The 17,044-nt window shown below is 35.6% G+C and overlaps 1 protein-coding gene across 2 annotated transcripts in view; it reads right to left on the bottom strand.

Moving 5' to 3' along the window:
- Positions 1-6,447: 6,447 nt before the first annotated feature.
- The window catches only part of agtpbp1 (ATP/GTP binding carboxypeptidase 1), a 56,943-nt gene continuing 46,346 nt past the window's right edge, over positions 6,448-17,044 (bottom strand). For both annotated transcript variants that reach the window (XM_066711069.1, XM_066711070.1), the window contains 2 exons: positions 16,083-16,243; positions 6,448-8,017 (listed from right to left, as the gene is read on the bottom strand). In XM_066711069.1, coding sequence (XP_066567166.1) covers positions 7,843-8,017; positions 16,083-16,243 — 336 coding nt within the window. In that variant the 3' untranslated portion in view covers positions 6,448-7,842. The remainder of the gene's footprint in view (positions 8,018-16,082; positions 16,244-17,044) is intronic.

The raw sequence follows: 17,044 nt of genomic DNA, 5'->3' as shown, positions 1-17,044 counted from the left end.
GCAGGGCTACGTTTCAATGTTTATTCAACTCATTTAGTTGTTTTCATCACAGTTTTTATTTGAGTAAATTATATTTAATTTACTGTACATAGCAACTATTTTGCATGTGTTTACAAGTGACTGATGTTTAATTGCTTAAAAGTACAGCCTTTAATATTTTTTGTGCGTTGCAGGTTAGTTTCCAAGAACCCATGACTGGGGGCTGTAAGTTAAGATATACATCTAATTAAATAAAAAGGCTTTAGGTTTGTGGCACAATAGTAAAATTAAGGTTTTTACAATCTTTGTAAATAACATAGGAAGAGATCACTTTTATTTACCTATAATGCACTGTACATTCAGATGTGTGGGTATCAGGTTATAAAGATATTTAGTCTTTTATGATTTGTTTAAAGTTCCTGTACATAATTTATTGGGGATGGGGGAGGGCCAATTTGTGCCACTAAAAGCTATGATTCAATCTGCAAAGTTAATTCCTTTGAAATTGGGGGAAGATAACAATAAGGAAATACATTACACAATTCAAATATTGTGCAATATTTCAAATAATGTACTTTTGGAAGGGCAAAAAACTATATCAAAATATGGTGCAATCCACATTGATTTGCAAGGTGGACAGGAATCTATTAGCCAGACTCTTAATTAACTTTATGGGAAGCCTATAATATAAACTTACGTAAATCCACTTTGTTTTTTTCAATCAGTGAAGGATTTACAGATGATTTTTCCATGAATGTTCATAGTTGAGTGGAAACATAAATTAAGTTAGTGATTTTGATCTGAAAAGATTATGTCAATCATGCTATAAAGGGATTTTAACAACAATGACTAATTTTAGTTAACAGAAAAGAAAACACTTACAGGAAACACATTTTTTTTAAAGCCAAATCGGCATTTGGATATTCTTGATTGCATGAGGTTATTTCCATTGATATAATTGTTTCATATGCATATGGTATATAAATTACAGCTTGGCAACTCCATGCTTTTCTAGACAGTGACACCTTGTGGGTTGAATCTAGACCAGTAACTTCTGTATAAATATAAAAACCAAAATATAAAAGCTATGTTTGTGAATATGCTTTACATTAATCTAGTCAATATACATCTGAAAATATGCCTCACAAGTTATAATTTAAGATTTAATAGTGAAGCTCTTATGAGAATAAAACTGGAAAATAGTGAATTTCCATAATGGACCTTAATTACTTTCCAGGTTTGTACATCCTGAACTAGGGGTAATCATAGACCACAGTTTGTGTCTTGTTTTAGTGAATAATTTCTAGAAGGAAAGAAAGAAAGACAGAAAAAGATAAATAAATACAAATGTAATCAAATGCATTTGTTAATATTTTCTCATACACCTACAAGATTTTGTAGCTACATGTTATTTCAATACATATTTGAAAACATAGTAATGCCCAATAAACACATTTCTAATGGCATTTCTCTTTAGGGTATCCTGTGTGAGTTTGTGTTTACAGATCATTATTGCATTGTACCAGAAATGTTTTATGTACTTAAAAGTGTAGGTTGTACCATCTGTCACCTCTGAGGTATAGGGCTGTCATGAGAAGTCATTTCAAATGAGATGTTCTTTAAAGGAAAAAGGAGACCGAAAAGAGAACAATTTTGAATGTCAAGGATTTTAGTAGAGAAGGTCTAAACTCAGACAATATTGATGGGTAATGTATATTTGTATTGTTCGAGCCATATTACCAAAAACACAATTAAACATTTTTATACAGAACGTCGCTCCCTTGGTTGGATTTTTGTACCTTATTTGTATCCTCCTAAATTACAACAAATAACTTTAAAAATCAAGTAAAAGCAAATAGTTTGTGACATGTCTTTAGGGCTCTGCTTAAAAGATAATTAATGAATTAATGAATTAATAGAAATAGCATCTCGAGAACAGTGTTATGAACATTGACATATGTAGTATAAACTGTTCGATAATGAAGATCCTAAAAAGCTCAGAGATTAGAGGACTAAATTGTTTCAGCTAGATTTTTTTAACTATTTTGAATACATGTAGTGTATGAATTACAGCTTGGCAATAACATCTTGCATGCCACATATATATGCAATATGCTGGACTTTTACTAATGGTATTTTCTTGGCTTTTGAAATATTTTGTAACGTATTTTGAAAACTAAAATTCATAAATAGAGCATTTATCTCAATCTGATTTCAAAAGGTTTGTATTATTGTGCTTATGTTTTCGTGCTTCAGAGCTGGCCCATGAAACCATCTCATGGACTTTGGCACTTAAAAGTGTGGCACAAATACATCTTAACACGTAGGCTTTAATTTCCAAGTGTTACCGTAAGTCGTACCAACAGTTAAGTAATGAGGGATATGCGCTGCTTGTTTGGGACTTGGTAGAGATGAGTCTGAAGTCTAGATTTTAAAATCATTAATAACCTAATTTGTCTTCCTCCCTGACAATAATGATGCATGAGATGTCACGGTGATAGTCGAGCTGTTTGCATTATACTACCTCCTTAAAATCTGGGGGTGGGCAATCCTTGATAGATGATTATGATAAACAGAAAAAAACATTCAAGACCACCACCACTGGGCTATTATGGGCTTTTTGCCATATTACAACTGAAGCAAGGGCTTAAAATGCATCAATTTTTTTACAAAAAGGAGAAACTGGAGCACAAAGCAGCCCATGGTGTATTACTTGTTTATGAGCAATATGTTCTATGAATTGGCCTGTGTTTTAATGTTTCCATTGTCCATTTTGTTTGTTTCTTTTCTATTAGAGGGAGCGTTCTGGCGACATAGTTAATCCACTTAACACAATTTGCAGGTGTGTAGAGCAGATCTGCAGAATGACTTATGTGTAAAGCTGCCGTCTTTATGTAGGATTTGAGGAGTTCTTTTCCCCAGGCTGAGAAACTCCAGATGAGATGTTTTATTATGGCTTTTTGGATTAATTCAAATAGTTCATCTGTATGCAGGAAGCATGTTTAAGGGCTGTGTGCTGTTCTACAGCTAGGATATCCTTTTGTGGTCTTCCTTTTGATCAATATTTCCTGTGAAACAAGCTCATTTACTTTTACTAGCAACATGTTCTTTTACAAACCCGAGTGATTTAACACGGAAATAATAATAAAAAATGTTCAGTATAAAGAGTCAAGTAGACGTGACCTGCCATGCTGAGGCATTCACTTTTGGATTGTTTTCTGTTGGCTCCACAGGTGCGCCGTTAAATGGCTTCAAAGGATACATAGTTGGAGTTAATTTCCAAAGAAATGTTGCACAAAACTGCCAAGTCACCTAAATTATACTACACATAAGGTTAGTTCACGTGGCCCAACATGTGCTCAGAGTCATTAGGTTCACATTATCAGTTTCAAAGCCCATTCACCTTCATGTTTCATGTACAAGTGTGAACTCAAGAAAAGTGAACCAAGAACTTTATATCTAGATATTAGGCCTATTGCTTGAATTCATTAATCCAGATTGTTATTCAACACCATAACTTCATTGCCCTCAGTGCAAAGGCTGTGTATACCTCATGTAACATGTTAGCCTGATTTTTTGTCTCATACGATTTAATCTTATCTGTTGTGAAAGTGATCGGGTTATATTTGACAGAAATGTAGCAGATTGTAAATAAGCATAGTCGGTCACCATTTACACTCTGATAATGAATTAGACAATTATTGTGTCTCATCACCAATTATCAATCCATTACATAATCAGTATTTCAAGAGCTGAATGAATACGTTGTGCATAAGCAGTTTATGCAACAAAATCTGCTTTGTGCATAATCAGATTTTGCAATTAATTTGGACTTTTCTAAGTTGAATACTTACATTTATCTACATGTCCATTACTACACTGCCTTGCTTGTATCACACATGGGTACTCTGTGTGCATGAATGCTTTCAAAGCTTTCTATATTATTCTAAATATCAGTAAATAACTCCTTGAATTCAGCTTTAGAACATGTAAATACATATTGCAAATCTTATTTAGTTTAAATCAATTGGATTACTTCAAGAAGCTCTTTGTAACCTGGCTCTGTGGGAACTGTTTAAACGCGGTTAGACCATTTTCTTAGTGAAAACATTCAATTGATTTTTTTATTAGGTGGAATTAATTTTGTGACCAGGGCCAGTTGGTTTTTTCCCCAGACTACAAACCTATGACCACAGTGCAAGCCCTTTTACACGGAGAACATTATTTCTGAATCATTACCATAATCATGTTGGTTATGACATCATGGACATCTACTACTTTTCCATTTAGGCAGATATAGATGGGTCTCCAATTTTATACAGTCTGTAGGGAGCAAATCATGAGGTTTCCATTAGGGCCTTTCTTATGATAAATGTGAAGATCAGTCTGCCTTCTTCTGCTCTCAGTATATTTAGTGTATTCTAAAATGAAAGTGCTTTAAAAACTGGCAAAGCACTTACTTTATGCAGCTTTGTGGTGTACATGAACGTAGCTGCGTATTGCATATATGATTTGTTTAAACACTTGATGGGATTATGTTTTTGCATGAGGTTATTAGACATTTGAAAGGAACACAGAAAAGTGAATGAAAAACCGTGAGTGAATGGTTTATTTTTCATATTATAATGAAGCTACACACACATCTAGAAACAATGTTATTTAGAAGGAGTAAAATAAAGAACAGCAGGAAAGAGATTATGCAAAAACTTTGGAAAAAAGTGATTGATTCAAAATTTAACTACAAAAGAAATTCTGGAATTGAAGAAGTCTCCTTTACAACAATTGTGGATTTATGAAAATAGAATTCTATACAGAATACAAGCAGACAAACGCATTCATTCTGGAACAAGGAGGCCAGTGTATAGACCCACAACACAAGCTGTATGTCAGGTGTTAAAAGTTAAAAGACAAGGCAGCAAAGTTTCCATAACAGATATTTTAAAAATGCATAAACAAAACTAAAAACTCAGGAACAAATAGGACAATGCCTTCAATAAAGCATTCAAGACCATTGATCAAAAGAGAAAGCAAAAACAAAATCTAAAGCAAGATTAAAGTTGGGCCACTAGCATCCAGCTTATCACATTAAACCTACTTATAGGCTACTCCTTGTTCAAATGGTTCCTTAGGGGAACAAACAGAAAAACATAAAGTCACCAAAAAACAGTAACAACGTTTGTCTTTAAATACAAATAAACAAGACTATAAAGGTCCACTTTTAGGAGAATTATGGTAACGTGCAACTACATAAAGCCCCTCCGCAAAAAATGCATCGTAATGCCCTCCTTGCCCCTCATCAACATGGCTGCCCCACACTCCCACACAAATAACCAAAGTTAAGTTTCTTTCATGCCCCTGTTATAACCCCATTGTGCAAACATGAGTTAAAGCAGTGGTGCGCAACCTGCGGCCCATCGGGAGTTGTGATTGCTGTCCGCCATGTTGTTGACAGCTGCCCCTGCGTATGTTAGAAACCCCATCAAGAAACACGTATTTTCTGGCGCAAGCACAGTATGCAGAAGTGACACCATCATGAAGATAAGGTTTTCATTTCAACCCAGGTGACTGTGGTAGATTAAACATAACCAGCTACAATACTGGGGTGACCGTGCAGTTTTTTTCAAAGCCTCGAAGCCTACGGGTGATCCACGCTACATGAAAACAACACTTAAATGTTCAGTTAAATGCACGGTTACTCACATTGGATTCTTTGCTCTTTCTTTTTGTGTTCATCATGGCGCCGCCACTGCTGTTTTTGCCCAATGCATCTCTTTTTCCGATTTTTCTTAACACGACGAGGAACCCCAATGACGTCACCCCTCAGTCTGCTGTAGAACCCACCCCCTATTTAGCTTACTTTGTAACGGGTGGAAGAAGCAGTGTTGCTCATGTGTCTGGGCTCGTTGTGATACCAACCACCCGAATGCTTTAAACTAATTGTTGCCAACTAAAGAAAATGTTTTCTACAGCTGCAGTTAATGTCCAACCAGATATCATTCGGATTAGATATGTAGTAAGCAGTACCTAGTAGTATTGGACTTTTGTGTGCTAAGCAGTGTTGTGAGTCACTTAAACTATCCCTAAACAACAAGAGCAAATCATAACCATATTAATATTGCTGGCTTTAGTCATATTTACAGATTACTTGATACTGAAGGTGCTGTATGAATATCAGTCTTAAAAGAGGAGTGTCAAACCCAAACGCAAGAAATGCAAGTAAGATGGCCATTACAAACACAGATTAATTAAATTTAATGAGAGGGTTGATGCTATCTTGAAAAACTCAAAGCAGAAACTTAAACGTAACTGTTTTTGGTATGAACTACTCAATGTGTTAACACAGTGCTTTGCCGAGGGCTGACACTTCAGTTTGTGTGCCAGTTTGGTTTGAAAGAAGAAACAGATCAATGTGCCAGGAGAGAAGATTGGAGAGCCGAGTTCATCTGCCACTTCAAAAAACAGCAAACGTAGTGTCAATGAAGTGTCACGTTTGTTTATTGGTGTATTATTACAAAGATGACTTGCAAATAAAGGCCCTTTATATTGAGATCCTAAGGTGTTGAACATTCTGTTTTATAGCCCTTTTAAACACTAACCTGAAATGTGAAAATAAAAATTATGTCAGCCAGTGTAACAGAACAACTACATGTGCAAATGGCAGAGTTAAATATTTAGACATGTTTAATAGCACACTATTATACATCTATAGAAAAAACAACAACGTATGATTACTGGTCAGATATTAAAATACAGACTCACAATTATACACTGATGTAAACGACTCTATATGCTTCCCTTTGTAAAATGTTGCTACAGGTATGTGACTTCTACTGCGTCTAGATCTGATGGAGGCAACATGGCCTCTTGTGCATTCGACTCATCTATGTCCATCTTTCTCCTAAGATGTAGAATCTCCCTTTTTCCAGTTCTAATCAGAGGCCACTACTAGATAATACAAAAGGTAATTTGGTTAAAAGAGCCATTAACTGTCACATACATTAAAGCATGCAAATTGTTCAGGCATTTAAAATTTATTATAGCAAACTTCAAATTATTATCTTCACAATCAAATTAAAAGGTTTTCCTTCCAAGAAATACATACAGCATAGGATACTGTACAGATCTGCACTGTTTTTCACAATAATACGCACACAGCACCACAAGGATCTTACCATACATATTTCTTTGACAAATACATGGCATAACAATTTAAATAAACTGAAACAAAATATGAAGTCATGCAGTGACTGCAGAAACAAAAGCAATATGTAGTAGCTACGACTAAACATGGAAAAGCAATGTTGATAGATGTCACTTCTTAAAACTACTACCATTTATTGGTTACTTATTAATATGACAATTATCCTGAATATCGATGTGTGTGTGTTTGTTTATGGGGGAGTCAGAATCCAGTTATTAATTAAACTCATAGTGAGTTAATAATAATGCAAACTCCAGTGTGATCAATGTTTTTAAAATAAGTCATTGCTATATCTTTAGGATTAAACTATTGGTGCTCAACATCAACAAGCTGTGAAAATCCAAGTTCCTTTCTATTATTCCTTAACTTCACAAAGTGAGTATTTTTTGCATTAGTTTGCTGTTTATTTATGCTGAAGGTTGTACCTACTACTGTTATCCTAAATAAAGTGCAATAAAACAAAATGTGAACAACAAATCATTCTCAAATCGCCAAACCCCCATCAATACACCAAGAATGAAGGCTTGGGATATGAAAGGGTTCACACATTTAGAAATAATACAATGTTGATTTTAATCTCCCTGTATGAGAAAGCTTTCACATTCTTTGCTGGAAACAGTTAAATACATGTCATCCCATTCCAGTGTGGCAGGCAGCTCTGCTCAGTTCAATAAGTCTCTCCTGGTTGTCTCCGAGTCCGAGTCTTCTGGGACATAGGGGTCAAAGTCCACGGTGTTCTCGTTCAGTTCAGCATCATTCTCCTCATTGCTTTCCGCGCTATAGTCCACTTCCTCCAAGAAGGGTGGCTCATCATCGTCAAGCACATAGGTTGTGGGGCTGTGCAGTGAAATTAAGCCGTTAATAAGACACAAGTATAAGGAACTTTGCCTATAAAACACAGTATGAAGAAGGCAAGTTAATTGCATGTAAGTGATTCTATTCTCCTGCCATGCCTTTCATTATTAATATAATACAAATCCCATTTAATTCCTTAGGTATATATCTGAACTGGGAATACTGCATGCCGAGGTTCTCTGCAACAGTGACAGAATGATACAGCCAGCTCTGTATAAGTGATCAAACCCCTGTAAAATAAAGGAAACTACTAATAATGAAGTCTATTTTTCAAATTCAAGAACAAGCATACCGACGGTGTCTCCAAACAAATTAGCAATTTGACCTTACTGGCTTTAAGGAAAATATAGAACTTCTACTATGACAAATAAGTGTCTGACACAAGGGAGGTGTATTCAAAGTCAAGGAAGTTTTGCTCCACTGTTTTCAAAGGTTGCTGACCACAAACCAATTTGCTGTTGAACACATAAAATGCATCAGACAGCGGTGGAATCCTGTACAACCCACATTACCAATTTTATTGCAAAATTCGGAACTCCACACTTCATTGACACTATGACGGTTGAGACATTGCCCCTTGTTAAATGTATTCCACCACTTGTCAATACTTTCTTTATAGTTCAGAATAAAGAAGGGACGTATTGTTAGATTGCTACAGCCCGTTTAAGAAGATAACTACAGTCAGTCTTTTTTGATGTGGCGTTTTTTTATAGGTTTGAAAATTAAAAAACAGATAATTCTTTTTAAATGTGAATTTGTTTTCACACACAACAACGCTAAGCCAAAAAATGGGAAAGGCAAGAGCCGTCATTTGCAATAATAATGTCATTTTCATACAGAATTACCCGTGATTCACAGAGTGATACATTGCATCTCAGTAATGATAATGGCACTGCAAATTCAGAAACATAATCTTGGCAGCTGTGCTGAGGGCATCGACATCTAATGACTGTAGCTCCTGAAGAGGAGACCTCCACTTCTTACAGAGAACAAACTCAATTTTCTTCAGGGCATCAGGTAATTTCAGTTGTGTGTAATGACCATGAGATGCATCTAATTGGTTTCTTTGGTAATGTGTTAAAATACTTCTTCGAAAGAGCTAAAGCGATTATCGGCCATTAGAGGAAAATGTGAAAGGTTGTAAACAAGAGTTGTCAAGCCACCCTGGAGCCCTGAAGGAATGGCGGAGGAGAGTAGGAGGGAGGAGGATAAGTAACACATACTCAGTTTCATTATTCTCTCAAGGGGGTGGATAAAGATATTTGTTCAGAAGCTCTAAGTGCTTCTTAATATTTCATTAGATAAGTACTTCAAAATTTAGATGAGGTCCCCCATTAGGGTCCATACCCTGTTTTTTTTGTTTTTTTTGTTTGTTTAAATCAAATCTAGTTACTCATTCCTTTTGAAATGGGTGTGGAGCAACACAAGTCGACTGCTGAGGTAAAGAAGGCATATGGCAGTGCTGTTTTCTCAAAAAACAACAACAGGAAAATGAGATGGACACTGCAAAAAAACAAACAAACAAGGTTTTACCAGTTTCTTAGTGTAATGCGCATGTACTTTAAGACATAAAAAGTACATTCATCTTGATTAGTTAAAACAAATGACATACGCTGCACAGTAATAAGCACTTCAACTTCTTTAAGTTTGTGAAGTTATCGACTCACGTTAAAACAATCCCTTTTTAACCAAACACTATCATTTTAGCTGTTCACAAATTGACAGCTCCATTACCTTTTTTATTGTCCTACATACTTATATGGTACAATTCTGTTGGAGAGTGTTTACCTTGCCTGTGTTACATCTATCCCTCCAAACCGTTCCCCACAGCATCAGTGTTTCATGTTTAAGCATGTACAAACTTGAGGTGGAGGGGATGAATACCCTGCTTTTAACTTTTGCATTGTTTTGTAATATAGTTGTTATCAATCTGGACTTTATTCAGTCAAGTGCAAATAGATAATGCAACACATCTAAGCCATCAAAATGTGCTTATAATGATTAACAATTAATCTCATATATATTAAATAAAATCATAATTAAGGTTTGGATTTTAAAGTGAAAGGACAAAAAACTGCATCAGGGTTAATGATGGTTTGTAAACTTTGCTTGCCTAGTTATCTTTAATAAGAATGGACAGAGCAAAGTGTTGGTCAATGCAAAGTTAAATGGGCTTTCAAACGGAGACTGGCGCCAAATACGCACCCGTGGAATTAACAGAACAGCCATTTCTATGCTTCTGCAAGAATAGCAAGCAACAAGATCTTTGGCAAATAACAGAGAAGTGGATGTTTCCCTGACGGTTCCTGCCTGGGGCAAAATCTCCCAACGACGCAGTAATGGAAATGCTCAGGAACCCGATACTGCCTCTAGGGACAGAGAGCATTGGTTCTGATCCAAAGGACCACTGAAGATGGAGGATAGGATTACTTTAAGGGCTAGTAAATCAGATGAATCCCAGCAAGACTCAGCAAGCCACCTCCGATGTAAGTAACTTATTGAAAAACATCCCAGTCTTGCTCAAAATAAATGTTTTGTTCCTTTTTCTTTCTTTTCTGGAACATTTAGACTATTATATACAAAATAATGCAACATCCTAGTTTACTAGTATACTTATGTTATTTAAAAATAATATTGAATTATAGATTTTGTGCCAGTACAAGTTCCACTGAAGAAGAAAACGATTTTCTATCCTATAAATGATGTTATGACATGGAAGAACTGTATTAATGTGAAGATAATTAATTACATGATATGATGCAAAATGTATATACAGATCTGAAATGGTGTTCCCTTTGCTGCTACATGATCATTCTAAACAAATGACCACTAAGTAGTTAACCATCTCTCCAATCTCTCCTTCTAGATGTTGCATTTGTGTTGCTCAGTAGTATGTTTGGCCTCCCACTTCTCCACTTCTGCATTTTCACTCTATTTTGGGCCCCTAATCAATGACTCCAAGCTGAGATACTTGTCCAGGAAATCTGGACCAATGACAAGGCACACTGAAGAAATGTCTCTATGACGGAAATCATTAACAGAGAGCAATGGTCTTTCGGAATAATATCCTTTCACTGTATAAATTATATACTGGCATTTTTCAACTTTATATTTTAAGACAACCACCTTTCTAACTGCATTATGGTCTGAAGTGTAAACATACATTTGAATCTATATTTTACACTGATCAAAAAGCTATAACATAAAACTTCCAAGGCTTTACAATGCTTTGGTGTTTAATTATACCTGTTGCCTTTAAATACAGTGTTCTGTAAGCAAAATAAACAGCCCTACATATAGAGATTATATCATCTGCTTTAAAACCTAAAGGAACAAACCACTTATAAGATGGCTACCTTTAATATTTACTTTTACATCTTTTGGCCCAAATGACCAATGACCCATGACAAGTAAAACCAATATTCGGACAATATTACACCGCAACACTGCCAATTTGTAAACCTTCTTTATCTAACTTCACACAGAGACTAGCCTATGTTTCCTATGAATCCTCTAGCTCCAGCTTGGCGTGGTTGATGGATTCATTAACTGTGTCATAGCAACTAGAGGCAGACTAAGTGCTATGTCAGTGTTCAGATGATTGACAGGATTATTCTTATGCTGATGTTTAAAGAACTACCCAACTAGGCTCCCAATTACATCCCTTACAGCATTACTCACCAGGCTGCATGAGCTCAGTGGATGCCAACATCCATTTTGTCCCTCCCTTCTCTACTGCGAACATTGGCATATACCTCTTGGTTGCTATGCTCTCGTTCCTTGGAATGTCCCCCCTAGGCATATCCAGACCTGTTTCTTCACTCATTACAAACCGATTCCAATGTAATAAAACTGTTTTGATGTGTAATCCCTATGTGAAAAAATATATACTGTCCAGTACTTTAGGCTGGTTAAGAAATCAAGCACATACATAGAAGATGTGTCATGTTAGCCTAGCATTGCAGACAAAAATATCAGAAAGCATACAATCTTGAGTTATTTATGTAACAAAAATACATGAATACGAGTTGTTTAACCTGGTTGTTTAAGAACCCTGTGTGTAATATTTATTCATATCATTTATAAACTTTTTTTTGGCCATAACCTACACATGATGACCTTGGTATGGTTACCTAAACATCCTTGGTGATGGAGCCTTACTATACAGACAATTCTTGTCTATAGTTTCAATCCTTATGGGGAAAATGTCAAAGATAGGAATATTTACCATAGATCAAAAACATTATTGTTTTAGGCTGCAGCTAAAGAGTGTTTGACCACTTCCAGTCTCATCTGGGTGATGTGAGACCCTAGACACCGTATCAGTGTCAGACATGGGACATTTTAATTGTCGATCAATTAAAAACATTTTTCCCTGATTATGGAGATAAATCCACAGAAGGCAGTTGAAGCAGTCTGGTGTAAGTGAAATTCTAATAAGATTTTATTATTCTTTGAGTTGTTCCAACAAGACAGAGTAATCCCCAGTTAATTTAGAAAACACCTGACAATTGGTACCAAAGGAGCCATCGCATTAACACGTAATGGTAGGTAATGCCATTTAACTACATTGTTTTATTTAAAGCTAATTCATGAAATGACAGGAAACTCCATTTATTAAAAACAAGAACATCATTGCAGATAGATGGCTGTTAGCAGCAATACACAGATTTATTATTGAATAGGAGTTAAAAAAATTATATATATATGTATCTCTTTAAATGAACAACAGGAAGCAAACTAGACAGTTTTATCTTTCACTAAGTGTATGTGCGCAACATACATTCCAAAACCCTCCAGTTAAAAAGAAGAAAAGGTGTGATAATCAACTTCAGTAAACGGTCATTATTCCATTTGTTGATATGCTAATTAGTTTCTATAAGCTGCATTCCTTCAAGAAATTTGTCACTAGGATGTTGAAGTATATTATTGAACGATTAAGACATTATGTACTGCCAACCCCTACATAAATCTTTTTGCAATGTTACAGATACACGAGTTGCCTTTTTCCTGACCTCTTACCCCTAATGCTTTTTAGCAGTGATCATTTGTCTTAATAAACATTTGATTATGCCATGCAAACCAATGTTATCCATTTATGGTGTTTAAAAGTTATTGCTTTTCCTCCCTGAAACATCCCCTTTTCAATATGGTTAAATTTGATAGATAATGTGTAAGTGTGACTTATATAAAATGTACAAAAAAAAGTATCAGACTGAACTACAAAAACCCAAACAGGAAGCTGTATGTTTCACTTGGAATATACCTTACATAACCCAAGAGGCTTGGTCAACTGAGAACAAGGGTCTGAAACAAATCCTGAGGGCATACATTAATCATTTTAAAATACAATTTGGGTAGAATTAGAGCAGTATCCTTATTAGTAACAGATTCCATTAGGCATAAGGGTTTTGTTGCCCTATAGGATAAAGGTTTTGGATTTGTGTAATGTGCACCCTGATTAGTGTCCATTACATACTAAAATTAATCATTTTGGCAAGTGCTGACATACTTCTTCTGTTGTTAAATTGAGATTTGCCAACTTATACCTTTTTATACGTACCAATTTGGAAGGACAAATTTGGTATTCATCCACAACTAACTAGAACAACCCTGCCACACCATAGGACAGTGCATCCACTCAACTGTGCATTGTAAAGCTGCTTATTTTCAGTCTGTTAGCTTGCAATTTGAACAGTAGGGTTTTGTGCCAGCATATGGCCACATGGGAGCTCCCGACCACAGTTGGCTAATGGCATGAACTGGATGCAAACCGTCAATCTCCAGACTGTAGAGATCTTCATAAAAGTAATTATCACTATAGATTTTCCAGACACCAGTGTCTATATTCCACATAATTCATTGAATTATTTAGGAATAACACACAAATTCATGTCATGAATAAAACTAACATGAAAATAACATTTTATTATATTGAAATTATTTACTCTAACCAGGAAGGAAGTTAGAGAATATTATCAGCATTATGTTTCTTATCATGATGATTTCCTGCTATACATGCATCTAGATCTAGTTCTAGTGTCTCCTTAAACTGGTATCTTATTGCCTTCCCACCCCTGAAAAGCCAGATAATAGTTTTTCAGAAAATGCTGGACTCTCTGTCCACTGGGTTAAATGTGGATGTTGCCCCTTTGCTCACACAGTAAATAGGTTTGCTTTATACGACGTGGAAGTTATAATGTCTGTGTATGACTATAATAATAATAATATAATAATAACCATTGAGTCAAATAATGTTTAAAGTGCTGGAGGTTAGCCTCAGTGACTTCATCTTGCTTGCAATTGCCTCTGTTCATATGTGCATTTGAAAATTCTTGGAATAATATCCATCATTTGACCTTTTGTTACAGTCTGAATGTGATTGGTCAGGGTAGCATTGTGAACACAACTGTGTACATGTGCTCAGGACATGCTACTGAGGGGAATGGCGGCCTCTGCAGAGCAACGTGGGACTCTATTGGAATTATTTAGGTTGCTGTAATCCAAGAATAGGCATTGCTCCTACAATAATGTGAACCCTGCCTGAGAAGTATTGTGAAAGATACATGTCGTAACTCACAGGAATTAACATCTTTAATAATGTTTTCTTTGCTTTTAATTTTCAGAGCAATTTCTTTTGAGGGGAGTCACCTTCTGTTGTCAACAGAGGCTAATTAATGGCTTTATATATATTATTGTTGGGTATTTATCTTTCACCAGAGAAACTGTTTATCAACACAGCTAATTCATCAAATGGCAAAATACGAAAATCCTCTTTTGATTATATATTTGATCCATAGCAACAGGTGAGTAGTATACATATACAGTACACATTCCTGATGAATAAAAAAACATTTTATTCTTAAAGGCGCTCCTCTGACTGCTTTCAGAGCAGTCTTATTTTTTGTTAATTCAGTTAACAATCGACATAAGCAGTCAAAGCTAGATCCCTTTTCCCTTTTGAAAAGCATGTGTAGCAGATGGCTAGGGATTTCTGCTGACATGACCCCTTTCCTGTCGTTCAATTAATTTATCCAATTCTTGCTCTTAAAGATAAGTGACTGACTAGCAGAGCTGCAAAAGCCGTGACCTTCAGCTTTCTGCTGCATTGAAAACACCAATTCAATCTGCATTAAGTGTTTTAGTGGTGCATTTATGAATTCTTAGCTTTTGTTGAAACAAAAGACATATTTAACTGTTAAATCTGTTTAAGTTTTTCTCACCTAAATCCAAGTACATTTTGCCAACACATTTCTGTATCTGCACAAGAGATGCAAGCTTCAATCATTACCTTCTTCAAAAACAGTCAAAAGTGGGCTATAGGGTTATATTTGGGTGATTGGATATAGGGGGATATTTCTCTAATGAAAGTACGTTCACTGAAATGACAATTGAAGATTATAGAAAAAAAAACTGCTGTATTTAGTGATGAACAATCACAGAAATTGTGTGACTGTAGAAACAGATCTAAGCATGACAGCCTTCAAAAATCAATCCAAAGTGAATGCCCTCTTGTTAGAAATCAAATAGTGCCTTATCTTTCAGGGTAGGGTGTTTCTCCTCAGGACACCACTTCAGTTTATGTGGTCTCATGCTATCATTAGCAAGCACGTCTACACTAACAGTACACTGTAGTCATTGTGTTTATCAGAGCCACAGACCTGGATCATCCTATTCACTGAATAAGTTTGTTATTTTGTAAATTCATGTTTTTCTCTGCACAGTTGTATTACGTGTTTGATACTTGTACTTAAGTTTTATATAAATAGAAAAATGCACTGTGTTTATAATAAGACTGGAGAATACGCACAGACACTTATATCATGGGGGGCGAAATTACTGAGTAAACACAGTGAACTTGGGGCACAGAAGGAAGTGAAGTGACAGGCTCAATTTGAAGTATCAAAACCATGTAGTATTATAGCTATGTAAGTAGTATTGCTTTGGTACATAATTCCTGACTGGTTAACAGAAAGCAGTATTTCCAATATATGGGAGGTGTTTGGTTGTTTCTGAAAGTGAATAGAGGAAGTAGAGCTTGACACACCTTGTGACTTTACAGCTGGACTCAATCAAGTCCGTCTCCACATCCAGGAAGTGGGAAGGATTTCTGTATTCCAGTGGAGAGGTCAATCTTTTTAAACGGAGCAATCCGACACAGAACTTGGCACCCATCTCCTCCAGCTCCTTTGTCCCGATCTGAAGACTCTGCAGAGAAAAGCAGACAAGAACTATTTATCTCTTCTGAAAAGACGTGATGTGATGAATGGGTTAGGGCAGGTGTTAGTTTATTTCTATTCCAGACCCAGACTTCTGGAAGCATACCATAATTATTGTATACTGTACTATACTTAAACCTATTGTTTAATGAGTTGTGTACTTCAGTACTGCAGGTCTTAAGTAAGTTCTGTTTTGCTAAGGAATACAACATAAAATCCACTGGATACATAGACAATAAACTATTGGTGGTAACTCCAAGGGTAATCTTAATTTATAATTTGGAAATAATCAGTTCTCTCTAAGGGATTGTGAGTCATATCCCTTATCTGAAGTAACTCAAACCCCAATACGTTTAAATATCACAAAACAGTTAAAACTAAGGAAGAATTAAATTAATCTGAATAATCAATTTACAATTAATTAGTTCTTGTTAGGTTCTATGTTTGCTGTGATAAAACCATTAAATATGACATTCAACATAGGAAGAGTTTATAGCACATCTGTACAAACATCCTTCAAAACATCTCCATGCTTCCCAGGGAACACACAGAGCAGAATGTGGCTTTTTCCAAAGGCAGGGGGTGAAAGGAACGATTACAGTTTTCCCATCAATGAAGTTTATGTGCAAAAACTCTGTGCCAAAAATGTTATTTATCTTGGCAATTGATGAGTTTGAGAGATCTAAACCTTCCGGTATTTTCTCAACAGATTTAATTTAATTGTATTTATTTTTACAATTTGCCTGGCTGCTTTTGCAATGCATACAAAGACCCACTGACACATTCACCT

The sequence above is a fragment of the Amia ocellicauda genome, chromosome 8 (assembly GCF_036373705.1).
Source record: "Amia ocellicauda isolate fAmiCal2 chromosome 8, fAmiCal2.hap1, whole genome shotgun sequence".
Classification (NCBI taxonomy): domain Eukaryota; kingdom Metazoa; phylum Chordata; class Actinopteri; order Amiiformes; family Amiidae; genus Amia; species Amia ocellicauda.
This window is presented reverse-complemented; position numbering and strand designations above follow the sequence as displayed.